We start from the raw sequence: 27,030 nt of genomic DNA, 5'->3' as shown, positions 1-27,030 counted from the left end.
GACCACATTCTGGACGTGGGAGTATTCCTCCAGCAGGTCGGGAACCGGAATCATAAGGTCCGGGACTTGAGCGCCTGGAAAACATTGTTACGTCCCCTTAGGGACGTGAGCTCAGTGATGTTCATTGCCAACAGCTGGGACTTGTTCAGCCTGAGAAAGGCTGAACCCTGATGTGTCTTTGGACTGGCTGCATTGGCTGTCTATCAATCTCCTTCCCTCTGATTGGTTGGCCTTCGAGCCAATCGCCTTGCAGCTTCCTGGACACCAGGAAATAAAGAGCTGCTGCCGTGTGTAATCGAGAGGGGAGAAGCTGGCTGCACAGGCTGCTTCCCCCTCACTTTAGATGAGAGAGGCTGTTTAGCATGGGCAGCCTTTTCTCTTGGTTGGCAGATGTATGGTGGCATTGCTTTACTGGGTGTTTGCTGTGCTACATGGTGGTCCTTTTGGTGCTAGACCATTTTGTGTCTACAGCAGGGTTACTCCTGGCTGTTCGGGTCCCATTAGGGAACTTAGTTATAGTCGGTTTAGTTTGGACTCACCTTTTGTTATACACTCAGTTTCGGTTTAAGCTTTGTTGCACCCTTCGTTTGTGTTCTGCCATTTTGTTCTGCGTGTTTTTGGTTTTTGGTGTGTTGGGCTAGGTTAGGTTTTGTTTGTGACGACTGTCACCTTGGTTTATTGGAACTGCTGCTTTTTGGTTCGTTTCGTTATCACCCCGAGTTATGGACACGTTTTGGTTTTACTCGGTGGTGTTTGTGTTTGGTTTTGGGTTAAATCTTTTGTCTTTATTTCAGCAGTTTCACTAACCCCAACACTTTACCATCTTTTGTTACAGGTTTTATTTTGTTGTTTTACATTTATGTCAATAAACTGTGTTGTTTGACTTTTACACCTGTCCTCAACGTGCTTTTATGTTGCGCCCTTCCATACCCCTGATATGGGTCGTAACAAACATCAGGTTACAGCGTACCTGTTTCTGATGTTCCTCACCACAAAGACTCTAATGATCTGCATCGCTGGAAACGGCTCGTCTGGTATGTGTCCTAATCAGCTGGTTCACCATACTGTGGCGTGAATGATTTATTTTGAAATGAGTCATTTAGAGCAGAAGGTTGCCCTGAACCTGTCTTCCGTCCCTCCAACATCTTCTCATTGGCAGTGAAATAGGTATACCCCTTTGCAGTGAGCTTACAGCAATACTTATTGAAGTTTTTGGCTAATGGGAAAAAAATTTTCTGAGATGCAGATGAGAAATTCTTACCAGTCTAAAGAATGTTTTAATAGTTTGCTCTTATTTGGACCCAGTTGGGGGTGGATGGGAATATAATATAATATAATATAATATATCTAATTATGTTAATTGTGATTAAATAATTACAAAAAAATTACACGTTAAAAAAATGAATGCATTGTATCACAGTTAGCATTTGAAACAACGTTGTGTCTGTGCACCATTTCCAACAAGGCTCGATGGGTGGTGCCTTTCATAGGTTTGCCGTGGACGTGCACTCACTAGCTTAACCAACACGTGGTTGCTACTTCACCGCCGGTGTTTTGGAACCAACAGCACAGGAGACGTCAGCAACCTGGAGAACAGGCTTTATTGCAGGATTTGTTAAACCTCATTTCTGGAATACCCCCAGGTGAATAAAAATGATTAGTTGATTAGTCATGACGTCACAATGACATCATTAATGAAATGAAGAATACTTTTTCTCCACATGAGAATTGTAAAATGTGTGTGAGAATGTTTGTATAATATATGTATAATAAGTATTCCATAAATGAGTATTTTATTTATTTTTATTTCTGTGAGGGTTCAGTAATCGTGCTGCTCCACAAACAGGTGGACTAAAAACAGGTAAAAGTGGGTTGGAGTTTCAGGAGTTAATTTATGTTTGGATAAAGTCAGATTTCACTGGTTACTAAGTTAAAAACTTTATACTGTGTTGTTTTCGTCAACGATGACGATGACGAATTTATTTTGTTGACGAACCTTTTTTTCATGACGATAACGAGACGGTGACGAGCTAAAAAAAGGCTCTCTGATGATGAGACGTTTGTGAGATTTCGTTGACGAGACAAAAATGTTCAGGGCTGATTGTCTGACATTAAAAATGTACGACATTTCTGCCTGTTGTGAGCTCAATCTGTCAGCAGTGCTGCTGCACCTTGGCCACGCCCACCACCAGACGTGCAGCACACACAGAGAAGCTGTATATTCATTCATAAATGAATCATGGCGGCAGCGTGGACGAAGGGGTTTGGTGGTCGGAAGCGAGGAAACGATATATGGACATATTTTAACTATAATCCATCATAATTCCACTGTCAGACCAGGTCAAGTTGAGCATGTGTTCCTCATCCTTTGCTCATATTTTGGACATGTGTATGTTCAGGGTGGAGTTTTACACTTCAGAAAATTCTCAGAAATAAAGCCACAGTTAACAAAGTAAGGATGGTGTTGCTCTTTGCTTTTTTGGAGTAATTGATTCCACAGTTAGAACTTTATCTGTGCAAAGCATCAACCTAAGTAGATCAGAAGGTATCTGCTGTTGGTTGGAAACCTTCTAAGTCTAAAACATTCCTTTTAATTTAGTAATTATTGATGAAAATAACCAAACAACAAGCTCACAATGTGTTGCTGTATGTTGAACTTATAGATCTGCTATTTTCTTGTGTGACATGTTTGTATGATGAAGTAGGGCATCAATTCATTAAAAAAGATGAAATATAGAAATAAAATGTTTCTGCCCAACAGCAGTTAAGTATAATACGGCAGCATTTCATCCCTGTTGATGGGAAAGTCTCGGCTAAGCTATCAGCCTGGTAAAGAATCTGGTTATTATGCCAAAGGTTAACTTGTTTCATGAATTACAATACTTGTTATAACCTGTCAACCTTGATTCCACTTTTTCATACGTATTATTGACCTAAATTAATTTGTTAAAAGTCTAATACTTTTTTTTTTTTACTTTTTTACTAAAACTAGACTAAAACCTTTTTGAGTTTTCGTCGACTAAAACTGGACTAAAACTATCAAACTTAGACATGACTAAAATGTGCCTAAAAATAATAAGAATTTTCGTCCTGAAGACTAAAACTAAGAATAAAACTGAGATGCCTGCCAAAAACAACACTGCTCTGCTGCTGCTGGTTCTTATAGTCCTTCTGGCCTTGTCCTTGTTTAGGCCGTTAAACCAGGAAGAGATTTCTCAGCGTAGGGAGATGGCCCGCCAAAGACATGCAGAGAAGATGGCAGCTGATAAAAAACCAGAAGAGGTCACCAACCCAGACAGTAATCAGCTGGAAGGCCAGTCTGCAGGACTCACAGGTAAGGCTCATCTATCCCTTTCTTTTCAACTTAACTGAGCTTTTCATGGTGTTTAACTGGAGCTGAGTCCTGTAGGTGTCTTTTTTCTGTTACCAGCTAAGATGGAGATTGTGACCATACAAGACTCAAAGCCAGAAGAGGAAAAGGAGCTGAATGAGACCTTTATAGCCTTTGCCCGGGTCTACAGTGGGATGGTTAAGAAAGGTCAAAGGATGTTTGTTCTGGGACCAAAGTATGACCCTGCCCTGGGCCTGAGCTTGGTAAACCACAGCATTCCTCTTCTGTGTTCTACATGAAAGAGCATACCTGTCCTTAATGAAACAGAACAACAGACTGTTAAATCTCATGTATTCTGTCATTTTTGTTAGCTGCCGGAGGGCTGCAGTGTGTCCGACTGCATATCTAATGTACCTCATCTGTCCTGCTGTTCCATGGAAAACCTTTACCTGCTGATGGGCAGAGAGCTGGAGGAGCTGGATGAGGTCCCTGCAGGAAATATCCTGGGTGAATTTCTCTTTCTTCTACGCTAGTTATTGATTTTTCAGAAACCTTTGTTCAGTGTTTCATTAGGCGGTCTTGGGGTTGCTAATTTTCTTTGATATTTAGGAATCCGTTAAAAAGGCAATACAAATTTCCCTCTAGTCTTTAGTTTCAGGCAGTTCGTTGGAGAGCTGAGTTTTAGGTATTAAGCAACTGAAATGGTTTTCCTTCAGAGTGGCTGTGCTCAGCCTTAGAGTAAAAAGCCTGGAGGGAGTAGAGCGGCTTTATCTAGGAGTCCAATTAGATGTTTCAGGTATCTAACAAGGATGCCTCCTGGAAACAAAACTGCCTGTTCTACTCATGTCTGCCATCTCCAATGCTGCTTCAGTACCAAAGAAAAACGTTGTAATTTTGAGGTTATTTGATCAACCTTAAAGGTGTCATCACCTTTTCATATAACCACTGTCCTGTAAGTGTCTCTCAAGATTTTTTTGAAAACGTTTTAAACAAAACATATCAAACATAGAGCTTGTTCTGACCCTTTGCTCATGAGGTGCGCAATGATTTGCCGCAGGGAGGCTAGAGTCGGTAGGGGGGCTGGTCCAGTGCATGCACAGTACTCCTAAACATCAACAGCTTAGTGATGGCGAGCGAACCTGACCGAGCAGCAGCCATTTATGTTTGAACCAGACTCCGAGCCTGAGAGTGAAGATACTGAGAAGGTGGAAGAAGCACATTTACAACAAAATGTTTACAAAAATTTACGTGGCAGAGCACTTCACCCTGCTTATAAAAAAGAAAACACGGGGCTCATTTGTACATTGCAGGGGGTTAAACTTTAAGGCTCGTCCTTTAGCATTAGCTTTAGCATTAGCTGCTTCAGCAGTAAAGCATGACTTAATATCATATGTCATTATATCATTCCACTCCTGTGATGATGAAATCCCAGGAGCAAATTAAAATCACATGTTTGCGAGAGTTTACCCTTGTCGGTGGTTTGGCTGTGAACAAAGGGTCCAGATGGAAAAACCTGACCGTCTTCAAAAGAAAGGCTTTCACCGAAGTTAACACTTCGGTCCAACACCAATACACACGTTTTAACTTGAAAATGTGCAATTTCCGGGTGATGACTCCTTTAACTATTGGAATCCTGTTTTTCATCTTGATGGACAAAGAAATCTGAACCATCTTGAACCATGGATCCGATCAGCTGGTCTCTCAATGCAATTGACCAAATTTATTCGAACTGAAAAAACGAGCGTAGGGGAATCCGCTTGTCCTGGCGGAACGTTCACGTCTGGATACGTGATGGACTCCTGGGGAGTGTGGAAGGTCATATGTCTGTCCATTCTTTCTGTTGAGGATGCAGAGGACATCTATACATTTGGATTCATGATAACTGGGTTTCTGCTGTTTGGAGCAGGCGGTTTCCTGGTGTTTCCTCGGACACTGACGGCAGCCACTGGCAAGCTGCTGGATTTCTGTGCCGGTGTTCTGTCAGTTTAGCATACGCATCAGAGTAGCATACATTACGTTAATGCGCATGCGGGTTAAGGTTAGGGTTAGGGTTAGATGCAGTTAGTTTGCACTATGCGTATGCTGATCTGACAATGTATGCTAAACTGACAGAACACCGGTGTGTGCTGAGCTACGAGCAATCAGACTGTGGTGTTGCAGGAGCTCAATCGTAAACTGGATGCTATTCTAGCTCAGAATGGTAAGCTGGTTGCAGTTCCAGAGCTCATACGCTCAAGTTCAGCTGCGTCCACACTTAGCTGCGATGGGAGACCCCTCTCCCCCCCTGCCAGGTTTTTTCTTATGTTGTGAATGTCTGAATTATGTGCTGAGGTATGTTTTTTTTTGTTTTTTGTTTTTTTTGTATCTCTACATTGGGCCCTTCAAGGCATCAAAATCCATCAAAATTTTATTCTGGCCACTGGAAAACTCCCAATTTACTTGACAACCATCTAAATTGCCTGGACTTCAGTTCTACAACCACATTTTCTAAAAGGTTGGGACACTGCAAAATGTAAAGAAAGGCTGGAAAAGTATTCGGTAACTGGAGGAGCATTTGACAACTAATTAGGTCCATCTGTCTGAGACAAACTGGGTCTAAAAATTGTGGAAGAATTTAAAAATGGTCCTCATTGTTTAAAGACTTGCAAATCGCACCATCTACAGTGTATGTCATCGAAAGATTCTGAAAACCAGGAGGAATTTCTGTGCACATGGGACAAGGCTGAGCAAGCGCAGTTCACCCAGAAATCCACAGATCCAGGTTAAACCATCATTTAAAGAAACAGCCGTATGTGAACAGGATCCAGAAACACCAGAAAACAAAATAAAACTTCTTTTCTTCTGCTTTTCTTGTTTTTTTAATGTCATCCCAACACGTAATCCTAATAGTGCTTGCAACTGTTTATGTTTTTCCTCTTCCAGGAATCGGAGGGCTGGAGGATTGTGTTTTGAAGTCGGCTACGCTGTCAGTTTCTCCTGCATGCCCACCCTTCATCCCACTCAACTTTGAGGCCACACCTATTGTACGGGTTGCAATAGAACCCAAACATCCAAGTAAGTTTAGTTTAGGAACTGTTCTTTGATCAGGAACGTACTGATAATACCCAATGTGGATTGCTCATGTGGTTCCTTTTTTGGTCTCCTTTCAAGTTGCTGCTTTAAATGAAACCGGAATGTTTTTGATCTTTTCACGTGCACACAAATGTTATAAAAGTGACATATACAATGTTTTCCACCTCAAATAACTACTTACCACACAATGATGTGAGAGACAGAGGTAAAAATAGAAATCAGTTTGTTAGACTGATCATCTAAACTGAAACTTGATCACTACAGAAAGAGAGAGACAACTCGCGACAGTGACCAGTAGGCAGGGTAGAAGGTTTACAAAAATGTTAACATTCCCAGAGACGTTGTTTATAAGGAGGTTTAAGATTTATGGAACAGCTGGAAACCAGCTTGGATGTAGGAAAATGCCCGAAAGCCCAAAATTTCATCAAGGATCTTTTGCGACTTAGTCAGAGACTAAGAAAAAACTAAGAAGAAAACTAAGAGAAGCCCCCATGTGACTGCAGGACGTCTGCAGGATGATCTGATGAAGCCTGGTACAAGTTCTACAGTAGAAACTAGAAGATGTGCACTAAAAAAACCAGGGCCCACATTTCATGCTCATGCCTTTCATGGTCAAACGCCCTCATTTAACCAGAAATGGGGCCAACACATCCCTTTAGAAGTCAGGTGAAAATTGTCTGTGTTCTTTCTCAGAGCAAATACTTTCTGATCTACTTAGGTTGATGCTTTGCACAGATAAAGTTCTAACTGTGGAATCAATTACTCCTAAAGAGCAAAGAGCAACAACATCCTGACTTTGGTAACTGTGGCTTTATTTCTGAGAATTTTCTGAAGTGTAAAACTCCACCCTGAACATACACATGTCCAAAATATGAGCAAAGGATGAGGAACACATGCTCAACTTGACCTGGTCTGCCAGTGGAATGATGATGGATTATAGTTAAAATATGTCCATATATCGTTTCATCGCTACCACCAAACCCCTTCATTTACGCTGCCGTCATGATTCATCTGTGTGTTATGGGATGTGTCTAACTGCTGTGTGTGTGGTTCAGCCAGCTCAGTGTGTGTGTGAGTGTGAGTTAACGTGCACGCGGAGGGAAACTCGCATCGGAGTGAAGAGAGCGGAGAAGTGGTGTAAAAAGTATAAACGAGGTCTTGTAATAAAGCCACGCAACTGCTGCCTTCCTTTCCTTGTGTTTCACCCCGTTAACAAGTGTAGAGGAGCGTAGGGAGTTCACCCCGAAGAGAATGCTGCTTCAGTCCTGGAGAAGAAGGATCTCCCCTGTGTCTTCGGACCACGGTCAGAAGAGGAAAACGGGAAAGGTTAACATATGAATGAATAAACAGCTGCTCTGTGTGTGCTGCACATCTGGTGGTGGGTGTGGCCAAGGTGCAGCAGCGTTGCTGACTGACAGATTGCGCTCGCAATAGGCAGAAATGTCGTACATTTTTTATGTCAGACCATCAGCCCTTGAACGTCTCGTCATGATTTCGTCATCAGAGAGTCATTTTTAGCTCGTCACCGTCTCGTTATCATCATGAAAAAAGGTTCTTCAACAAAATAAATTCGTCATCGTTGACAAAAACAATACTGGTTAAATGACATAAAAAAGGAGACGGTCGGACATTCGCTGACCATCACTGAGCTGCATCACACCATCCGTCGTTTCTCTGACCAAAATAAGTTTATTTCTCTTGAACAATTAAAACTTTTGAACATATAAATTACCTTAGCTTAGAGAACCAATTTGTGCATGTGTCAATCGTGTGAAAAAACTATCAACTAGTAGTTCAAAAGGCAGTGAAGATGTTTAGGATTATAGTGGGGGTCCTTGGTTAATGTTCTCCTCTGTGAGGGGACCCTGGCCTTAAAAAGTTTGGGAACCCCTGCTGTAAAGAGCTACAAGCAAATATGTCCCATTTTTACTAAAACCATAGACGACCAATAAACTGCAAATGCTGACGAACCCGTAAACTTGTTTCCGCCTTCTTTTGTTTATTTTAGGTGAAATGCCAAAACTTGTACGTGGGATGCGTTTGCTGAACCAGGCTGATCCGTGTGCAGAGGTTCTCATACAGGAAACGGGAGAACACGTTCTGGTCACGGCCGGAGAGGTGCACCTGCAGCGCTGCCTGGATGACCTCCGAGACCGGTCAGTGTGTGTACAGTTGTTCAGAAAGGCTTCGCTTTTTATAAAGGCCTTCCTTCTTTTCTGTTTTATTTTCATTTCATGTTTTTTATTGAGATTTAGTGGCACCAGGTTTGTTCATAGACACAAAGTCAAAAGGGTCCTTGGAATAATGCTCAAGTCAGTATTTTCTATGATGACACCCCACAAGAACATGCAGGACACCCATCCAGAATAAATTAAATAAATGAAAATGACATTCACCACCACTAAAGCCATGCACGTGTCGTTCACGTGAACGAATAAATATCACAAATACAAATGCAAGAAGGCTGCTAAGCTGGTACAGTTTCAAGTTTACCCAAGTACATCAATACTGGATCCAAGACGAAAAGACGCCCTGAGCATGTAATTTATCTTCTCTAAGTGTACGGATTGTGTTTAGGGGTAGGTGGATTTTTATATTTCAAGTGAAATATTTTTCTGCAGTATTGTAAAAGCATTGATGTTTTTTTTTTATCATTTTCCTTATTGAAGAGCGTTTTATGCATGGTACTACGTTTTTGTCTGTGGTACTGAATGTGGCCATTGTTGGGTTAGAGTAGAGCCGGACGATATGGCCAAAACTTGTATCATGATATATTTCTTAATTTCGGTCGATACGATATAATTCTGATATCGATATAAACAATATAAAAGCCTCAGAAAAACTGCCAAAAATGCCAGATGCCTGTAGCAATGTGTTGCGGCTCTTTCTGTTTGAACCACTGACTGGCTTGAACATCAGCCAGTAAAGCGCTGTAATCATGTACCGTATGTATATCGAAACATCGGAAATGTGTTCAAAACTCATGTCACTGTTATTGAATTAAAGTATGGTGTGATATGTATTGATATTGAATTATTGTCCAGCCCTAGGTTAGAGAGGAGTATCAAATCCGCCTCTAACAATGTTTTTAAAATTCGTAGACCAGTCAGTTGTCAGGGCTGGACATGACCAGACAATATGGATTAAATCATCAGGAGTGTTTTGACACCTGTTGTATCTGTGTTAGGTTATGTTTAACCAGTTTAGCTTTGGAGTAGTGGATACAACGTAGGATCTTGAATTGCATTATATTTAATTTGGCACAGGGCGTTTTTCTATTTTCTCTTAGTAGAACGTTGTCCCACATGTTCTCTTCTAATTCTCATTCCTCATTTAAGTCATCCACCCAGTCTGATCTTTGAAAAGGTTGTGTTTTTAAAAAAGATTGTACAGTCATTAATTACTGAAACAAGTCTAAAAGTTGAATGGAGTTCCTAACAGATCAAGGAAGTGGCGGACTTGGAAATAACAAAATAAGCTCGACCAAAGGAAACCGAACTTGTGTGAAAAGTCGTCCACGCTCAAAAAAATAGTCTATGTACTTGTCTTTAACATGATGAATGCCTTGTCTTTACCAAAGAGTAAATCCAGAATCTAGCCTGGCCTGGAGAAATTAAATGTGTGTGAAACTTAGAAGTTTTAAATTTCTAATTTAAAACCATACTTTGGGGTTTTCATGGCTGTTGGTAGTTGTGATGGCCCGCCACACAATACAGCCACATATGACATATAACATAGCCACACCTCACCACAAGTGTATCTATTATTTGCAGCCCTGAGCTTAAATACCACACATTTCATTTCCCATTTCTTTATTACTAAATTACTTTAACTTTTCATACCTAACAATGTTAAAACACCTTGGCACTGTAAGGTCAAATTATGTTTTGTAATACTTATTTCTTTCTTTGAGTTACCTGTGGTTCAGCCTCTCCTTCATGCTGCAGCAAAGACGTGGCCAAGGCCCGAGGACTCTGATAGGCTGCTGCCAGCTCCATTGGACTTGACCACATGCCGCAGTGTCATAGGGGTGTTTGGGGATTTATTTTTGGTTTTGGTTAGTGAAAAATTTAGTAGCCGTTTTATTTCCCTTTTTGTGTTTACTCTTGGTTTAGCTAAACTTGTATTTAAGTTCACCTGTTTGATTGTTAAGGAGCTCAGTTTGTTATGTTCATTCATTTATTCATTTGTTTGCTTGCTTAAGTTCTACTTGGTTCTGATTTTGAGTCTAGTTATATTTAGTTGGCCTCTTTTACCAGTTTGTTTAGTTGAATTTATGGATTTTGTAAAGTTTAAATTTAGGGGTAAATACAAAGCCCTCCTGTGTCCTGCTGCCTTACTGCTTGGTCCCTGACAGCGTAGAGACTGAAACTTGCATCTCGACCTCAGAGCCCTGCTCACCTCCGAAGTGGCAGCAGTCCCTCATTCTAGTTTTTAGACCTAGTGGGATACAATTACATCGGTAAAGAAATTTGGGGAGCGCATTAATTTTCTGACTTATTTTCTGTATTATAAAAATACCTGCTGTATTGGTATCTCTCCCACTCTCCCACCAGTTCCGAGTTTGGATAATTACAGATCACATTTGCTATTTTGTTCTTAAAGGTTTGCTAAAATAGAGATCAGCGTGTCCAAACCCATCATCCCATTCAGAGAAACCGTGATACGTCCTCCCAAAGTGGATATGGTGAATGAGGAGCTCGGCAAGCAGCAGAAAGTTGCCGTCATTCATCAGGTGAGTCCACCTGGATGTTGTGGTTGAGTGAGATATTTCACATCCCCAGTAAAAGGAACTGTACTCTTCTACAGAGTAGTGAAGCATGGGGTAAATCTTTACTGATACAATCATCATGCAGCCTTTTACTAAACACAATCCTTGAGTAATTATCCCTCCGCATGTTATTAGTTTCCATGTATCTGTGTTTTCTTGTTAGGTGAAAGAAGAGTCTTGTCAAGGTCGTTCATCTGACACCCTACACGTGGACCCCAGTGGTCTAGTTACCCTCACTACTCCCAACAGACTGGCTACCATCTGTGTCCGGGCTATACCATTACCAGCGGGTAAGACGTGTCAATTAAAAATTTTAAATAACCTCTTCTTCACAAGGTTTATTTTTCTGCCTCCTGCCTGACATGATGAGAGAAGCTAAATCAAATCAAATCAAACTTTATTTATAAAGCACTTTTCATGCCACAGGCAACACAAAGTGCATTACATGATTAAAAACACTTATACATATTAGAAATAAAACAAGCACTTGCATACATCAAAGTAGAATTACATAACAATAAAAACACTCATTAAAATATTTCACACAGTCGCACGTACACACCTACACACACACACATCAAGCAGCCCCCCCCCCCCCCCCCCCCCCCCCCCCCACAAACATGACTCTAATTTCTGTCTCCAAACTGAATGTTGGTATAAAATACTAAAAGTGAGTAACTGGCCTGATGCTGCTGCTAGTTTAAGCTAAGCTTAAAACTAGCTGCAGCTAGCTGCTAGTAGCTGCTGGGTAAAGTGAGATAAGCTAAGCTTAAAACTAGCTGCAGCTAGCTGCTACTAGCTGCTAGGTAAAGTGAGATAAGCTAAGCTTAAAACTAGCTGCAGCTAGCTGCTAAGTAAAGTGAAGGGATCTAGCTGCAGTTTCACCCAGGAATAATCACCTCTCCTCCACCTCCCAACCTCAGTGTGGAAACTGAAAGTGTAGCAGCTGTTTCTGTCTGAGTTTTTACCGATCGTGGAGGCAACAGAGCAGACCAGGACGGTCACTAAATGCTCAGAACTGTTGCTTCAGGAGCAAAAAGACCAGACTGAAAGACAAGGAAAATACAGTAACTGGTTTTGTTGTTAACTCAAAGATGTTCATTTTTTTTCTTCTTAGGTCGTTGATATAAGGTTGTTTTAAAGTCTATTCAGACAATAATAATAGGGTATCAACAGACATTTCTGAGGAACGCTGCAGGTGAGACGAGACATATCAGGTAAATTATAATACTGCTATTATTGTCGGAATAGAAAAAAAAACCCTAATACCAATGGTTTTGTTGTTGCTGAACCCTCCTGAAAGTGTGGTGTTTAGCTCACTTAGTATAGCAGGCAGCCCTTAAAGCAATCCAGTCTTCCTGACTCACTTTCTCATTCTCATTGTGCATCAAAAATCTCACTTGCTGCTTCTGATTGGACTTTACTGTCAATTTAAGCTAATTGATTGGTGGAAAATTTGACAGGAAGTGGCTTCATCATAATTCCCAGGTCAAAATAGAGGTATCTTAGAAAGATTGCATACCATATAGAGTCTCTGAATAAACACTACACTTTGCGGCTGGATTGTAAACCTCCTGGATGCGATATAAATGACTATAAAACGTCTGTAGATCACATAAAAGGCAAGCTGTCGTTCATAATTCGACCCCAGAGTCACTGTTCCTGAGAAACTGAAAGCGATAGCTTGGGCTGCTGACAATCTTGCAAAGTTTTAAGGGTAATAACAGCAGAACCAGCTTTGTTTGATAGGTTTGGGATTAGTAATGTCCTAAAAGGATCATAGAAGAAGACATTGTGCATGTACATAAGGTGTAATAGTTACCTGTAGTTCAGTCATCGCTGCTCCTGAGGCCACTGGATCCACTCACAGATGAAAACACGTTTATATCTGGAAGAATTTTAATATATAATATTAATATTTTAATATTATTAAAAATAATAATAATATGGCACCAATGTGTTTTTTCTGTATAGAGGTGACGTGTCTGTTGGAGAGTAGCTCAGATGTAATCCGGACGCTGGAGCAGATAAACATGTCCATGAGGGAGGGGAAGACCGTGGACATCGGTCTCCGGACCCTGGAGGCCATTGCTGGTTTGAAGAGCCAACTAGAGAGCTTGTTGCAGGGGAGGAAGTGGAGGAATGCTGTGGAACGTATCTGGGCCTTTGGGCCTCGTAGGTAAGACGTTTGAAGGGATTTTACTGATAAAGAGCAACAAACACAGTGGCCTAAAACGTTGGATGCTGTGTAAATTATTATTGCAATTATTTACAAATCTCATCAACCCATATTTTATTCCCAGTAGAACATAAACAACATGTCAGATGTTCAGATGGTAAATATTAGCTCGTTTTGAATCTGATAACAGCAACACATCTGTAGAAAGTAGTTCCAGGGTGATATTGTCTTCCCCACCCCTGCCCAAAAGCACCCAACAGACTGGGTCCTTCACAGCATCAGTTCCAAAACAGGAGATGTTCACCTCGTCTCCATGAGCAGACTAAAAGCTGCTGCTGGCTGCTCCCTTCCTGTCTTACCATCAAATATTATGCCCATTGATGAAGAGTCTGGACAAAAACATTCAAAGAGTTGAAGTACTTTAAATGGATCTTTAACTTTAGGTTTGTTCAAATTTAGCCACGGATATTTTCTATTTCTTTTTCTCCTGTTTTGAATTGAAATGCAATTAAATGCATTTTTCCAGACATTCCTAGAGCTGAATTAACAATATTAATGTCTGTGTTTATTATAAAAGTATTATTTGACATTTGAGAAATAAATGTAAACATCCTTCGATCTCAGCTGCTCAACAGTTTGTTGAATACCTTGCAGAGTGTTACCCACAGAGTCAGCGTTTCCTGTTTTCAGGTATGGTCCCAACATCCTGCTGAACAGCGTGAAGTCCTACAACCGACCCTCAGTGTGGCAGTGTCTGGGTCAGGGAGACAAAACCCTTCAGGCTGGAGCTCCAGCTGCTCTACGAGACTTTGACAACAGCATTGTCAGTGGCTTCCAGTTAGCAACTTTGTCAGGGCCCATGTGTGAGGAGCCGCTGATGGGAGTTTGCTTCTCTGTTGAGAGGTGGGACATTCAGTCTTCAGCCACACCACAACATCAGGATCCCATGAAAGAAGACTCTGAGTCCACTGAGACGTTATCAGACAGCAGAAGCAGTGAGGACGTGGTAGAAAGGCCTAGACAAGCCGAACACAGAGCAGAAGCTGCTCCAGCAGACTGCTATGGACCAGTGTCTGGCCAGCTGATAGCTGCTATGAAAGAGGCCTGTCGCCACGCATTCCAAGCCCAACCCCAAAGACTCATGGCAGCCATGTATACTTGTGAGATCATGGCCACCGCAGAAGTCCTAGGTAAGAAAGCGATACTTGCCAAAGAAATATTTTGAATTATGCCATCTAAGGAATAGCTCAGTCGGGTTTACAGGTTTAGGTTTTCAGTTGGGTTAGTAGAGACAAATCTGATGGCCATTTTGTGTGTTGCATCATCTTGGGGTGCCGCCATTTTTGCAGTGTCTGCTGCCGCCTGCTGACACTGACAGCAGAGTGGATATCTGGACTGATTACGTTAGCCAGTGACCCACAGTTCCTGATCAAGGAACTCAATTTAAGTACTGTAATACAGCAGAAGCAGAGAGGACGTGGTACTAGCTAGATCGTTTAGTCAATGATCCTAATAAATGGAATATTTATTTGAGTTGTTCAGACGTATTCAAGATTATTTCATCAATCACCTGCCTTGTGATGAGCAACAAAATGCGAACTCCAGGTCACTCATAGACAGATAATTATGTGAGACTCTAAACCTCATCTGCCTGCAGAAGAAAAGCAGTCCGTCCTCGTGATTAACACGTACCAACAGTTTCGCCAATTTAATGGCAGTCTTCTGAAAACTAGAATAAAATGATTTCTATGAACTACGGGGAGCATAAGGTTACCAAGGTGTCTGATTTAAGGGTCCAACGTATATTAGAACTAAAGTCCAAATGTTGTTTTCCTTGCCTAGCAGGTCTGCGTTTAGTACCATATCTTCCAAACTAGTGCTTTAGTCTTCGCAACAGGACAGCCTCTTGTCTCTTAGTCCATTAGCCATAACTAGCATAATAAGCATGACTTGTTGCACCATGTTAAGCTTGACAGCAACACGGAAATGCAGAATTTAGTGTTGGATTGACAACTTTTCACCAAAACTTACTGTGCTGTTGTTGGGGAAAAAATTCTTTCTGTTAATTGACCCACTTTTGTCGCTGACCTGTCTTCAGCCTGCCCAGCGAATCTGAATAAACCGAGAGGTCTCAGACAAGATTTCCACCACTGTTAGGGGAACCAAGAACCATGCAAGTCCTCCCAGGTTTCCTTGACATCATTTCCTTGATCCGGTTCTCTCCACAATTCCTCCTGACAGGCACACAAGTACCAGCTCAAAAATGGTGGACAGTCTAGTTCTGGTTTTTGCCCGGATTAGTCTATAGATTAGAAAATTCTATGGTCCTTACCAAGTCTTGGAATGAGAGACAACAAGAACACCAAATTAAAAATTGCACAATGTAATTTCCTTCTTCTAGCTCTGTCGGTTTTTGTTTGTTTTTAATTGACATCATTCAGTATTCATTTGTTGAATGATAAAATACCTAAAAAGGTGTAGGAAGAAGTGTAGTTGTCAAATATTTTATTGGACTCATTCTTTTAACATGTTGGGAATAAAGATTTCATTCATCGATTCATTCAGTTCAATAGACCAGTATTTCTCAGTCCTGGTCCTCAGTACCCACTGCCCTGCATATTTGAGAGGTGATCCTACCTTAACCCGCCCACCATAGCATGCCAGCGTTATTCATAAAGCACTTTAAAACAGCAACAGCTAAACAAAGTTCTGCACAAAAGTAAAATCAAGATAGAAATAAAAATAAAAACAAATGAAAACATGAAGCATAAAAACAGCTAAAAACCAGCACTAGATCCAGTTAAAACAAATAACATCAAATTAACAACAACGTAAGTCTCGCTGAGGTGCAAAGAACCAGAAATTCATTCATCTGAATCAGGTGCGTTGGAGTAGGAACACATCTAAAGGTTTATTCTCATCGCAGGAGACGCAGATACGCAGACGGACAGAAAGCTCGTAATTTGGTTCGTTTTCAGGGAGCTTAGCTCTCCATCGCTTGACCCAGAAGACGGAGCAATACCACCAGAAATCACAGCGGCAGTGCTGAGCCGAACAGCTGACCTGCGACCGAAACAAACCAGAGAAGAAGAGGATCAGGAAAGGAACAAACAAGCAGAAGAAGAAATGAAGACAAGGACAACATCTGTAGAAATTGCGCAAGCTTTTGAAGAAAGCCCATATGTGAGTGTTTAGGGTGTGTTGGGGGTTGGAAACAACTTTATATTGACGCATTACCGTCGCCAAACGGTGTCTGAATCTGCCGCCAGCTCGCAGAGTGAACTCTGAACTCAACACTGCCCACTAGTGGAGGAACTGAATTAACAACCATGTCACCACACAAAAGATGCATAATGGAAGTATGAGGACGGCTACGAATGACGTTTGAAACAGAAGTCGATATTTATAAATGGGCCTTCAGACACCAAGATTGAGAAACATGGTTTTATCTGGGCAAACACCTGAGGTGGCATTTCTGTGCATTAAGCAGAACAGATAAGAATCGGACTATTTTCTTAACAGTGTCAGGAAATCTGGAAGGACTTGCACATTTCTCGGCTGTTCGAACAGCAGTGGATAACTTTAATTATGGCTTTAAAAAAAAGTGAATGTGAAGGTCATGGCTGACACTGTCTGCTGGTAGTCTGTTTGCATCGGGGAGGAACACTGGACATACAGAGAGCAGAGAAAAAATTACATGCTCTCATGGCAGAGGAAACATTGGATTGTATTCCCAACAACATTAAAGCCGTCAGTTTTGGTGATTGTCAACCACACTCAGGCACCGTTTACTCGAGCTGAAGAGGAGGAAGACGCAGAGCAGAAAGAAAAATGCTGGAAATTAGAAGAAGAAGAAGAAGAAGATTTTTATTTGTCATTATACACAGTGCAGAACACAGGTACAACGAAATTGTTTCCAGTACAACCCGTCCGAGACTAGACAGCAACAGCATGTAGACACAACAGGAGCAGGCATACTGAGGCAGCAGCCGCTGAGGCAGCGCGCCTATGTATTAGAGTAGATATAGAAGGAAAAGATAACATTCGGGGAATAAGATGTGGCTGGGGAGAAAAAAAAAGGCATCACCACACTGGGCCTAAGGGCCCAGTGTTGAGATACAAAAAAAACCTCCTCGGTACATAAAAGCACATAACTCAGACATTTACAACATCAGAAACATATGGCAGGGTGGGAAAGGGGTCTCCCATCACAGCAAGTGCGGACGCAGCTGACATGAGCGCAATCCAGCCGACCCGCCGCCCGGGAGTGGAAGGAGGGGGGGAGGAGCGACCAAGGCAGTGAATCATCGGGGCAGGTGTATCTGTAGTGGTGTATGTGAGTGTGGTGCTCGTGTGTGCGCAGTAAGTAAGTAAGTGAGCATTTGAACTTTCTCCCAGTCCTCCATCTCCAGTCTCTGCCACCTGATGATAGTGGGGCGTCCTTGGGAGCTGATCCAGGAAAAAGTCCATCGCCCGTGAGGAGGGTGGGGGGAGGGTGGGGGGACTGAGCATCCGTCAACAAGACATTCCAGGAGAACTTTATAACCAGCCATCCAAGGCCAGTACAGGGAGCCGAATTTGATAACAGCCTTTGTTTTAGTTTCAGGCCAGAGCTGTTTCGTCTGCCTTGAGTCTCTAAGTGGTCCCACTGGCGACTCCAATCATCCGAATTTTGGGTCAATTTCCATTTCCATCCAGCCGAGCCGACAACTTCTCCAAGTTGGTGTCCCCCTTACGTACAAGCTCCGAAATCGCAACCAGCTTGCCATCCTGGGCCTCCAGTTAACGATTTAGCTCCTGCAACGTCAAAGTCTGATTGTTCATAGCTCGACACACACCTGCACAGAAATCCGGCAGCTTGCCAGTGACCGCCGACAGTGTCCGAATTTTGCGATATGCCAGGAAACGGCCCGCTCCAAACAGCAGAAACCCAAGTTTAAAACAATTTCTTCCAGCTGCTCTGATGGGTAATGTGAGATGAGACAAACTCAAAGTGCTAACAAGGTTTCAAAAGGAATAAAGGGTATTATGTGCTGCATGAAGACATCCTGCACACTGTTCATGCAGAGAATCAGAAAATTAGCGGAAAGCTAAAGGGAGGTGGAATTGCTGTGCTTTTTAACCACTGAACCCAGAATACTTCAAATTCTGTTAATCTGAATTAGTATAAGTCACTACAAGAAGATGTAGAGCAAGAAGAGCTTCACCACCCCCCCCCCCCCCCCATTTTCCACAAGCTAAAAAAATGGGGTTTATTTGGGAAATAATTAGGCTGTGTCCAAATGTCCACCCCACTCCCTAACCCCTCCTTCACTACATAGTGACTCATTCTCTGGTGATTCGGACACAAAGCTGCCTATTTCTTCTTGCCGCCAACCATGTGACTACCGCGTTCACCACAGCAACCACAGCCTGCATCAAGATGTCATTCCAAATCCAGTCCAAAGTTGTGTGTAAATATTTTTATTTTTATTCCTCATGTTGTATTTTATTCTTTCTTTGTTTGCTTATAGGTAATTTCGCGCAGCTAAATTTTTTCGCCTCCTTGCGCCATGTTGAGCTCCTGCCCGCAATGCATTGTGGTCTATATTGACCCGTCTAGTGACCATGGATGCTCACTGCTTTTCAAGATGCATTGTGGGTAATTTTGAGTGTCCTACTTTTTTCTCTCTGGACATTCGGAGACACTCCGAAAAAATGGCGTGACCCCTATAATAGGGCACTATGTAGGGAGTAGGGTGCACATTTGGACACAGCCTTAGTTATTCGTCTGGTTGTGTACCAGGTGTTCTAACTTTTGTGTTTGCTGTTTTCTTCCATCAGGACGGGTCTATGGTGTACTGGGGAAGCGAGAGGGCAGAGTCCTCCACGAAGAGATGAAGGAGGGGACGGATATGTTCATCATCAAGGCTGCTCTGCCTGTTGCTGAGAGCTTTGGATTTGCAGACGAGATTCGCAAAAAGACCAGCGGATTGGCCAGCCCACAGTTGTTCTTCAGCCACTGGGAGGTGATTAACCAGTGATATGAATAAAGAAAAAACACTATTTATCCCCTGAAGGTGCTGGCAGGAATGAGCTTCTGTACCTTTCTGCATTGCAATGTACTTGAAAAAGCCTCTGACTGAAAACACTCATTGTGTTGTGTAAAGGATGTGGAAAGTTGTCCATCATCTTCAGTAGCCTATGCAGCATTCTTCTCTGGAACATCAGATCCAGGAGCCCCTGATTAATCCCCAGAACAAAACCAGAACTTCTGGATCAGTGTGTTCAGTTTGCTTAAGAGAGCGTACAAACTTGCTGCTTTGTCCATTTTAAACAAACCCTGGTGCACGTCTACAAATAGAGTAGCTGAATGTGTATTCACAACCTGGTGCACACCAAAGAAGTGAACTCTTATCTGCTAGATAACCAGGGGTACTGGTTAATTTGCAAGTGAACTCTGCTTAAAGCTAACTGAATATCCAGTGAATCAAAGAGAGGAAGGGGTGTAGAGCACATTATGGCTGCAACATGTCGGATATCTGGCTGCCTCTCCTGCTGCACATACTGGACAGAATCTAGTGAAAACTGGATTAGGTTTGAACAGCAGAGTAAAAACAGAAAACCCAAGTTTTGTTTCTTCATTTAAGTGTGGTGAACAAGCTTTTTTCGGTCCAGGCGAGGCATCTTTTTTTTTTTCTTCATCCTGATTCTTTTCTTCTTGGTCAGTGGTGTTTCTGGGAATATTGCCCCCTAGCTACCAGTTGTGGTAACTGCGTGACATCGCTCGAGTAAATTATGGCGTGAAAGCAAACCAAACCAAAGGAAGTTTTTAGGAATTCCACACCCAGTTGAACCAAGTCCCTCAGACTGTCCTGACGAGAATCTGGCCGAAGTCTGGTTGGTATGGTCTGGAAGGTATGGTTTTGCTGGCCCAGCTGATGCGGCACTGAACTCTCCTCCAGACTGGTAGAAGATATGAACAGTTTGCAGCAAAGGGTCTGAGCTTCCTTCAGGAGTAGAGTCTGCTCAATTCCTTCGTGTTGACAGCATCAGTGTTGCATAAGGGTTCGGGTTTATTCCCAGTCATCCGGAAATCTACAATCTTCTCCTTTGTGTTGTTCACATTTCAAGATTCGCTGCTTGTTTGACCAAAGCTTCCCATTTTTACAATATTAACCTACTTCTTTTTCTTTACCAGTAAAGAACAACTTTGCTCTCTTGAATGTCACATTTTTCACAAGTCCTTTCTGACTAAACGTGTCATTGTTACTAAGCTTAATAAGCAGGGTATTATTTCAGATAATGCACAAAGAATTGGAAGGAAAAACACAGAAGTCTAAGCTTCTCAGTGGAGTTGTACAACAAATAATAATAAAAAAAAAGGACATGCAAAGAAGTACTTCACAGTATTATTACCCATCCAGTTTAAATCCTGATCTGGATATTTCAGCATCTTTTTATTAAAAAAAAAATCCAAATAATAAATGTTTGTATGCTTTTTGTGCTGTTTGTTGTAGGTGATCAGCAGTGATCCATACTGGGTTCCCACCACAGAGGAAGAATACCTGCACTTTGGGGAGAAAGCAGACTCCGTCCTCCAAGCCCTGAAATACATGAATGCTGTCCGCCGACGGAAAGGTCTCTACGTGGATGAGAAGATCGTGGAGCATGCAGAGAAGCAGAGGACGCTCAGCAAGAACAAGTAGAGAACAAAACTAACCTCTCTATAAACTCTGACTGATGACATCCATCCTTTGAGGCACATAATTTGCTTTCTGGATGGTGTCTTTCACGAGTCTGTTATGGCTCTAAGTTTTAAATAATTATTGTGTAACAATCTCCTGATGTGTGGTTGAATTATTGTTGAGAGAAATAAATTTATTAGACTGAATAAACTTCCCATTTTGATGAAAAATCCAGATGCAACTAAGTTCGACCTCTGCATTGTTTTGGGTTCTTTTGATTCTGATTGTGATTTGAAGTATTTGTAAGTACAAATACCAACAAATATTTGTAATTTATTGTAATTATAACCATTTCTTTATCATATTTTGTGTGAGACTGATACCAAAGTGCTGAATAAACATTTCTTCTGATTCTTCTCTCTGAGTTGTAATCTTCTCCCAGTTTAAGCTCCCGTCCCTTTACATGTGTACTGTCTTCTTCTGTGGTCCTTTAAGACATTACCCATCACACAAAGCTGGTACTGCAATTTTAAGGCTCAGATGGTCTCACTTCACACAGTTTGTCCATTCAGAGACGCCGTAGTAAAAAATGGTGGCACAAACACAGCATGTAGACAGAAATCTTTTAAGGCATTAAATTATTTTAGTAAAGTGAAAAGTTGCTAACAGGAACAAATTTGAATGATATATATATTTTTGTTATTTATTATTTGTTGCATTCTGCACCGTTAGATGTGATGGAGAAAGCGTGTGAAACCTCTTAACTTCAACCCTCACTGCGGTCTACTAAAGTTACCGTCTATGAACCACCGAGGCCCTGCGATGGACTGCTGACCTGTCCAGGTGTACCTGCCTCTCACCTGCTAAATGCTGGGTGAGGTTCCAGCTTCCCGCCACCTGTACTGGACAAAGCGGTGCAGATGGATGGATGGATGAACCACCTAGCAGAGTGCTGCAGATGAAAAATAGCCATTTGGCTAACTCTGGTACATTTATATTAATGTACTATGTTCCTGTAAGAATAAACCCATAAATAATTAGCTTCTGCAAACATACACACTTCCTGATTAAACATAAGGTCTCCCTCCCAAAACCCAGCCTAATCTGACTGATGAGCTCCAGTCACCCCGTCTACCATTCTGTTTCATTGGATCCTAAACTGATGAAAAAGTAAGTAAAGATAAGTAAAAAAAAATACACATTTGGTGGATTATTTTGTGTTGTGAAGAAACGGGGTGGAAGGTTGGTAGATCGAGTCCAGGCTTTCTCTGACAACATGTCGAAGTGTCCTTGGGCAAGACACTTAACCCCACATTAACCTCCCGATGTGCCTATGATGATCAGTGTGTGTGTGTGTGTGTGAATGGGGGAATGGGTAATAAATCTTACACTGTCTGTTTATTTCCATTTTAAATGGAGCCTTGTTTATAAAGAAAATGTATTTGTGTGATGAGCAGCAGAGTTGAGTGTGTGGGTTGTGCCAAACAGCTGATCCGGCCGTTGAATCTTGTTTTCATTTATTGGATTGGATCAGGGGTAGGCAAGTTTGGTCCAGGACACCAGCAGCCCTGCAGGTTTCAGACGTCTCCCTGCTCTAACACACCTGATTCAAATGACATGGAACCAGCAGCTCACCACGTTTGCTCAGTGGCTCGCTCACCTGAATCAGGGTGGAAGCACGTAAACATCTTAAACGAGCAGGACTGCAGCTCTCTTGGACCGAAGCTGCTTACTGCTGGATTGGATGATTAAAGTCTGAAGAAGTAAACTGCTGCTCATCCCACAAATAAATGTTCCTTACGAATGTGTCTCGATTTAAAATAGAAATAAGCAGACTTTACAGTGGTAGAATATGTATATACACATGCATGTGTAAAATAAAATAAACAGTTAATTGCATCTTTGGATACGTGTCTGTATACAAATGACTTTGATGCATTTAATTAACCCTTAAAAATAAAGTTGTGGCGCTAGCTAGTTTCATAACATCCATCCCTCTGTGGTTGAACTGTATTCTAGCGCTTTCTAAAAGGAGTCGACAGAACCTGCTGAATTAAAACTTCACCAGGTTTGGATGTGTTGCTAATAAAGCTGACAAGAGTTTTGGGGAATAGAAGAGTCCACAAGCTGCTTCTGGAGGATGTGTTAAAAATTCCTCTACTGTTGGTTGAGTTTGTGTCATCACTTTACAACTGATTAGTTCACATTTTTATTTATTTATGAAACAAAGCTCACAGGTCTGGAATAAACAGCGTGAATCCTACGAGCCGGTAGGGATGTTAGTAACATGAGAAAAGCTGCTGTAGATAAACGCTGTGGTAAGTACAATGTTTAGCATGAAGACTTCTTTTTATTTTATTAAAATTTCCCTTCGGGGATCAGATATTTTTGCATTTAACTTTTGTTTTAATTTCATAAAGGATTTATGAAGTTTAGGGTAGTAAATAAAAGAAAAGGCTTCTTGTAAACAAAACTAGAAAACAAATTCATGAATTCTGGAGCCACAGAAAACACCCACCACAGATTTATATGAAAACAAAGGCTGTTACTGAAGGCAAACCTATTCAGTTTCTATTTTTATTACAAATATTGTAAGAGATTGCATGATTATTTACATATTTCTTCTTCTGTCTTCAGTGCTTGACTTGATCAACCTCTCGCCTGTAGTTACTGCTCAGTTTGAATGGAAACGGCTACGTTAATAAACTAATTGTTATAGATAGGCACTTAGTTGGTTAAAGTATTAACCGCTCATATAAACCAGAGCTGAACAAGCTTCAGTTACTCGGATTTGATGAATTTATAAAGCCTTAATTTGTTGAGTTCCTTTTATTTTAAAAGGCATTTGTTGTAACTCCAGCTGCTTTTGGCCGATCTGGCACTAAAATGTCCACTAGAGACAAACGATGAAGGACAGAGATGCATAAACAGGAACCTTGAGCATTATACCAAAATGCCTTTAAAGTAGTTGTTTCCTATTTCTGTGCTGTTCTATAAGACCTCTTACTATGTGATTCAAAGAAAGCATAGTGGGAAAATGTACAACAGGTAAAAGTGTAATAACATGCAGAACTAAACATCGTTTACCGCTTTACTGACTACCTACAACCACAACTTTAAAAAGTTGGGACACTGAGAAAAATGAAAAAAAAGTGTTTATTTACAAATCTCATCAACCTATATATCATTCCCAACAGTGTACAATGTTGTCAGAAGATTCAGAGAGAATCTCTGTGTGCATGGGACAAGTCTGAGTTAAAACTATATATATATATATATCTAGTATCATAAACTCTGCGACATATTCAACATTTTTCCCTCATTTACAGTAAGCCTAAAAACTTTTAAAATTGGTGCCTAAAAGGTTAACTGGTCACTAAATTCTCTCTAGGAGTGAAGCATGTGTGATTGTTTGTCTCTCTACGTTGGCGATGCCAGACCCCCGTCACCCTGAACTGGCTAAGTGGTATTTTTATCTCTAAAGGTATGGAGGGTGCATTAGTGCCGATGGTTCTATCAATGTTGAAAGTACACGGAGGTTTTAGAGCAGCATCTGCTTCCATCCAGACGTCTCTTTCAGGGAAGAGCTTGCAGGTTTCAGCAAGACAAAATGTCTCAGTTTCAGCATCTATGTTGTTTATCTTCTGCTGGGAATAAAATATGACTTGATGAGATCTGGAAATCATCGCATTTTGTTTTTATATACATTTTACACAGCTTACCTACCTATCTCTCTATCTCTCTGTCTGTCTATCTACCTATCTATCTCTCTATCTCTCTATCTATCTCTCTATCTATCTATCTATCTATCTCTCTCTCTCTCTCTCTCTCTCTCTCTCTCTCTTTCTTTCTCTCTCTCAAGGCATGCTGCTGCGGTGATATCAACCATCAGATGGAGGGAAGTCTTCATAGGCTTCAGTTTATAATCCTCCTCCTTTCAGTCCATTGCAGAGCATCACTGTGCAGAAAAACTCCATGTTTTCATCTTTCTTCCCTCTGACTTTAACCTGGAGGTTTAATGCTCAGCAGGAATTTTGCAGTTTACAAGGTCACATCTGTGAAGTCTTTTCGGTCGAATCCTTTCTAAAACACACAAAACACAAGAGAAAAATAATGTTAAAAACAGCAAACTTGTTCCTCGTGAATGTTGCACATTTAAAGCTTCCATCTAACGTTTGCTGCATTCTCAGCATGTCCACTTCTTGGTCACTGATCCCTAGATGTGTAATTTCATTGCACTTTTGTTGCAGTGACAAATAAAGTTCTATTCTATTCTATTCTTTTCTAAAACATGAGGAATCTCAAAGCATTCGGTTCTGTTTTGAAAACTTCATGGAACGCGCTCCGTGCAGATCTTCAGAACATCTCTGCCAACGTCCTGCGTGTTGCTGGACTAGAAATCTTCTCCAACATGAGGTCATCGCCACGACGTTCCCTTTCCATGAAGAGATGTCTTTTCTTTATTTCGGACGTGTATTTGTGTTTTGCTCCTTGTAGATTTCGTACTTTTAACATGTGTTTTTTTTTTCTCAGCCACCGTAGTTTTGGCAGCAGTAATGGTTATTATTTTTATTTTTAGTGACATAATGTTGTGCTATTTTATATCAGACCGTTTCTCACCTGTTGGTTTGGCAGGTAACTCCAGTCATAACCCAACCGCTAACATCAGTACCCTGTTATTGTTTCATGGTTTTACTTGTGCTTGTTGCTTTGTTATGTTTCTGTGTTTAAATAAAATTTAACTTTTAAAAGTGGTACAAAATTATAATCCTTGCTAACTTTATTAGCTGAACCAGCTTGATGTGACAGTTTGCAATAGATCTTGTGAAATGATGTTCAGTAAGCTCAGATTTTTGCTGCTTAGCAACAGAGTTCCCAAACAGAGCCCGAAGCCCGAAGCCACATCTGGGAAGAGTTTCTCTTGATCTGGACAATAAATCACCTGGTGGCGAATAGTTTGGTGGGAATAAGAAGTCATTTGATTTTACATTTTTGTGGTCAAACCAGCCGTTACTAAACTGCAGTCAGATAAGTGCACCACTAATATAAGTGTAAATAAGTCTTTTCACTCACTTCTCAAGGAGATTTATTAATTTTTAAGCATCTAATCTGATATTTTATCTGACTATTATCCAGTTAACCTGATTATATCTCAAAATATGATCTACTGCAGATATATGTATCTGCATTGTCTGAGCAAAGAAAGAAGGCTGGATCAGCTAGCTCATCTCATCTTTAACCCATCATAAAACTAAAGACAAAAAGATCGCAAACAAACAGCAACAACACAAAGAATGAATCACATTCTTCTGGCTCATTTTTCTAAAGGATTCCTGGAAAAAGTATTTTTAAAAAGTTACCATTTTACAAAAGCTGTCATTCTATCATGGGTCCAATTACATTTTGTAAATACTTTATTAAAAACTCTAAATCCTGATTTCCTCCTCTGGCTGGAATTTGAATATCTCAGATTAAAGCTGAAAGTATTCATTTCAAACCAGGGAAATCTTTACATCATGGTGCTGGTCTCACCAGTTTGTAGACTCTGTGCAGCTTGTTGTACTGGAACATGTTGCAGAGGACAGTCGAGGCAGCTCTGGCAGCTTTCAGACTCCCAGTGCTGAACCAGAAACGACAGTTAGAACCAGAACCTTTCCCATGCACACCTATGAGTGATCTGCACAATTAGAAAAGGCTTAAACTTTTTCACTGTTGGTCCAACAACGTCTCCTAAGTGGAAACAGATGCCACAGCTTTTCTAAAAGTGGGTTCCATCCATCTTTTGTGTTTGTTTCAGCCTGAATGACGCTGCTGCTCCAACACATGGCTGCAAATTGTGCTGAACTCTAAACAATGTTGTTGGCACAACAAAGCACCACAGTAACATATTTAGATGCCTTGTTGTGGTAGGTTTACAATTCTGCTAATCTTTTACATCAGTTACTTATTTGTCCCAAATAATTCGATAGTTGTAAAATGGACATTTAGTAGGACTTTTTCCATTTTTAAC

At 41.1% G+C, this 27,030-nt stretch overlaps 2 protein-coding genes across 3 annotated transcripts in view; one reads left to right on the top strand and one right to left on the bottom strand.

Annotated features, from left to right (window-relative positions):
• efl1 (elongation factor like GTPase 1) overlaps positions 1–21,431 on the top strand; it is a 39,695-nt gene extending 18,264 nt beyond the window's left edge. The window contains exons 13-23 of one of the 2 annotated variants that reach the window (XM_041980959.1): positions 3,192–3,334; positions 3,431–3,594; positions 3,703–3,838; positions 6,254–6,385; positions 8,412–8,559; positions 11,009–11,138; positions 11,338–11,464; positions 13,149–13,353; positions 14,044–14,543; positions 19,177–19,361; positions 20,853–21,431. In XM_041980959.1, coding sequence (XP_041836893.1) covers positions 3,192–3,334; positions 3,431–3,594; positions 3,703–3,838; positions 6,254–6,385; positions 8,412–8,559; positions 11,009–11,138; positions 11,338–11,464; positions 13,149–13,353; positions 14,044–14,543; positions 19,177–19,361; positions 20,853–21,041 — 2,059 coding nt within the window. In that variant the 3' untranslated portion in view covers positions 21,042–21,431. Of the gene's footprint in view, positions 1–3,191; positions 3,335–3,409; positions 3,595–3,702; positions 3,839–6,253; positions 6,386–8,411; positions 8,560–11,008; positions 11,139–11,337; positions 11,465–13,148; positions 13,354–14,043; positions 14,544–19,176; positions 19,362–20,852 lie in introns of both variants that reach the window. The other variant, XM_041980951.1, reaches the window with a different exon arrangement.
• Positions 21,432–23,216: 1,785 nt separating this feature from the next.
• Positions 23,217–27,030, bottom strand: part of LOC121637066 (plakophilin-3-like) — a 33,617-nt gene continuing 29,803 nt past the window's right edge. Inside the window, exons 12-13 of the mRNA XM_041980971.1 lie at positions 26,553–26,640; positions 23,217–25,103 (exon numbers count right to left, since the gene is read on the bottom strand). Of these exons, the coding sequence (XP_041836905.1) occupies positions 25,062–25,103; positions 26,553–26,640 (130 nt within the window). The 3' untranslated portion in view covers positions 23,217–25,061. The remainder of the gene's footprint in view (positions 25,104–26,552; positions 26,641–27,030) is intronic.

Source organism: Melanotaenia boesemani, chromosome 1, assembly GCF_017639745.1.
Source record: "Melanotaenia boesemani isolate fMelBoe1 chromosome 1, fMelBoe1.pri, whole genome shotgun sequence".
Taxonomy (NCBI): Eukaryota; Metazoa; Chordata; class Actinopteri; order Atheriniformes; family Melanotaeniidae; genus Melanotaenia; species Melanotaenia boesemani.
Note: the sequence above shows the minus strand (reverse complement) of the source record. Positions and strands in the feature narration are given on the sequence as shown.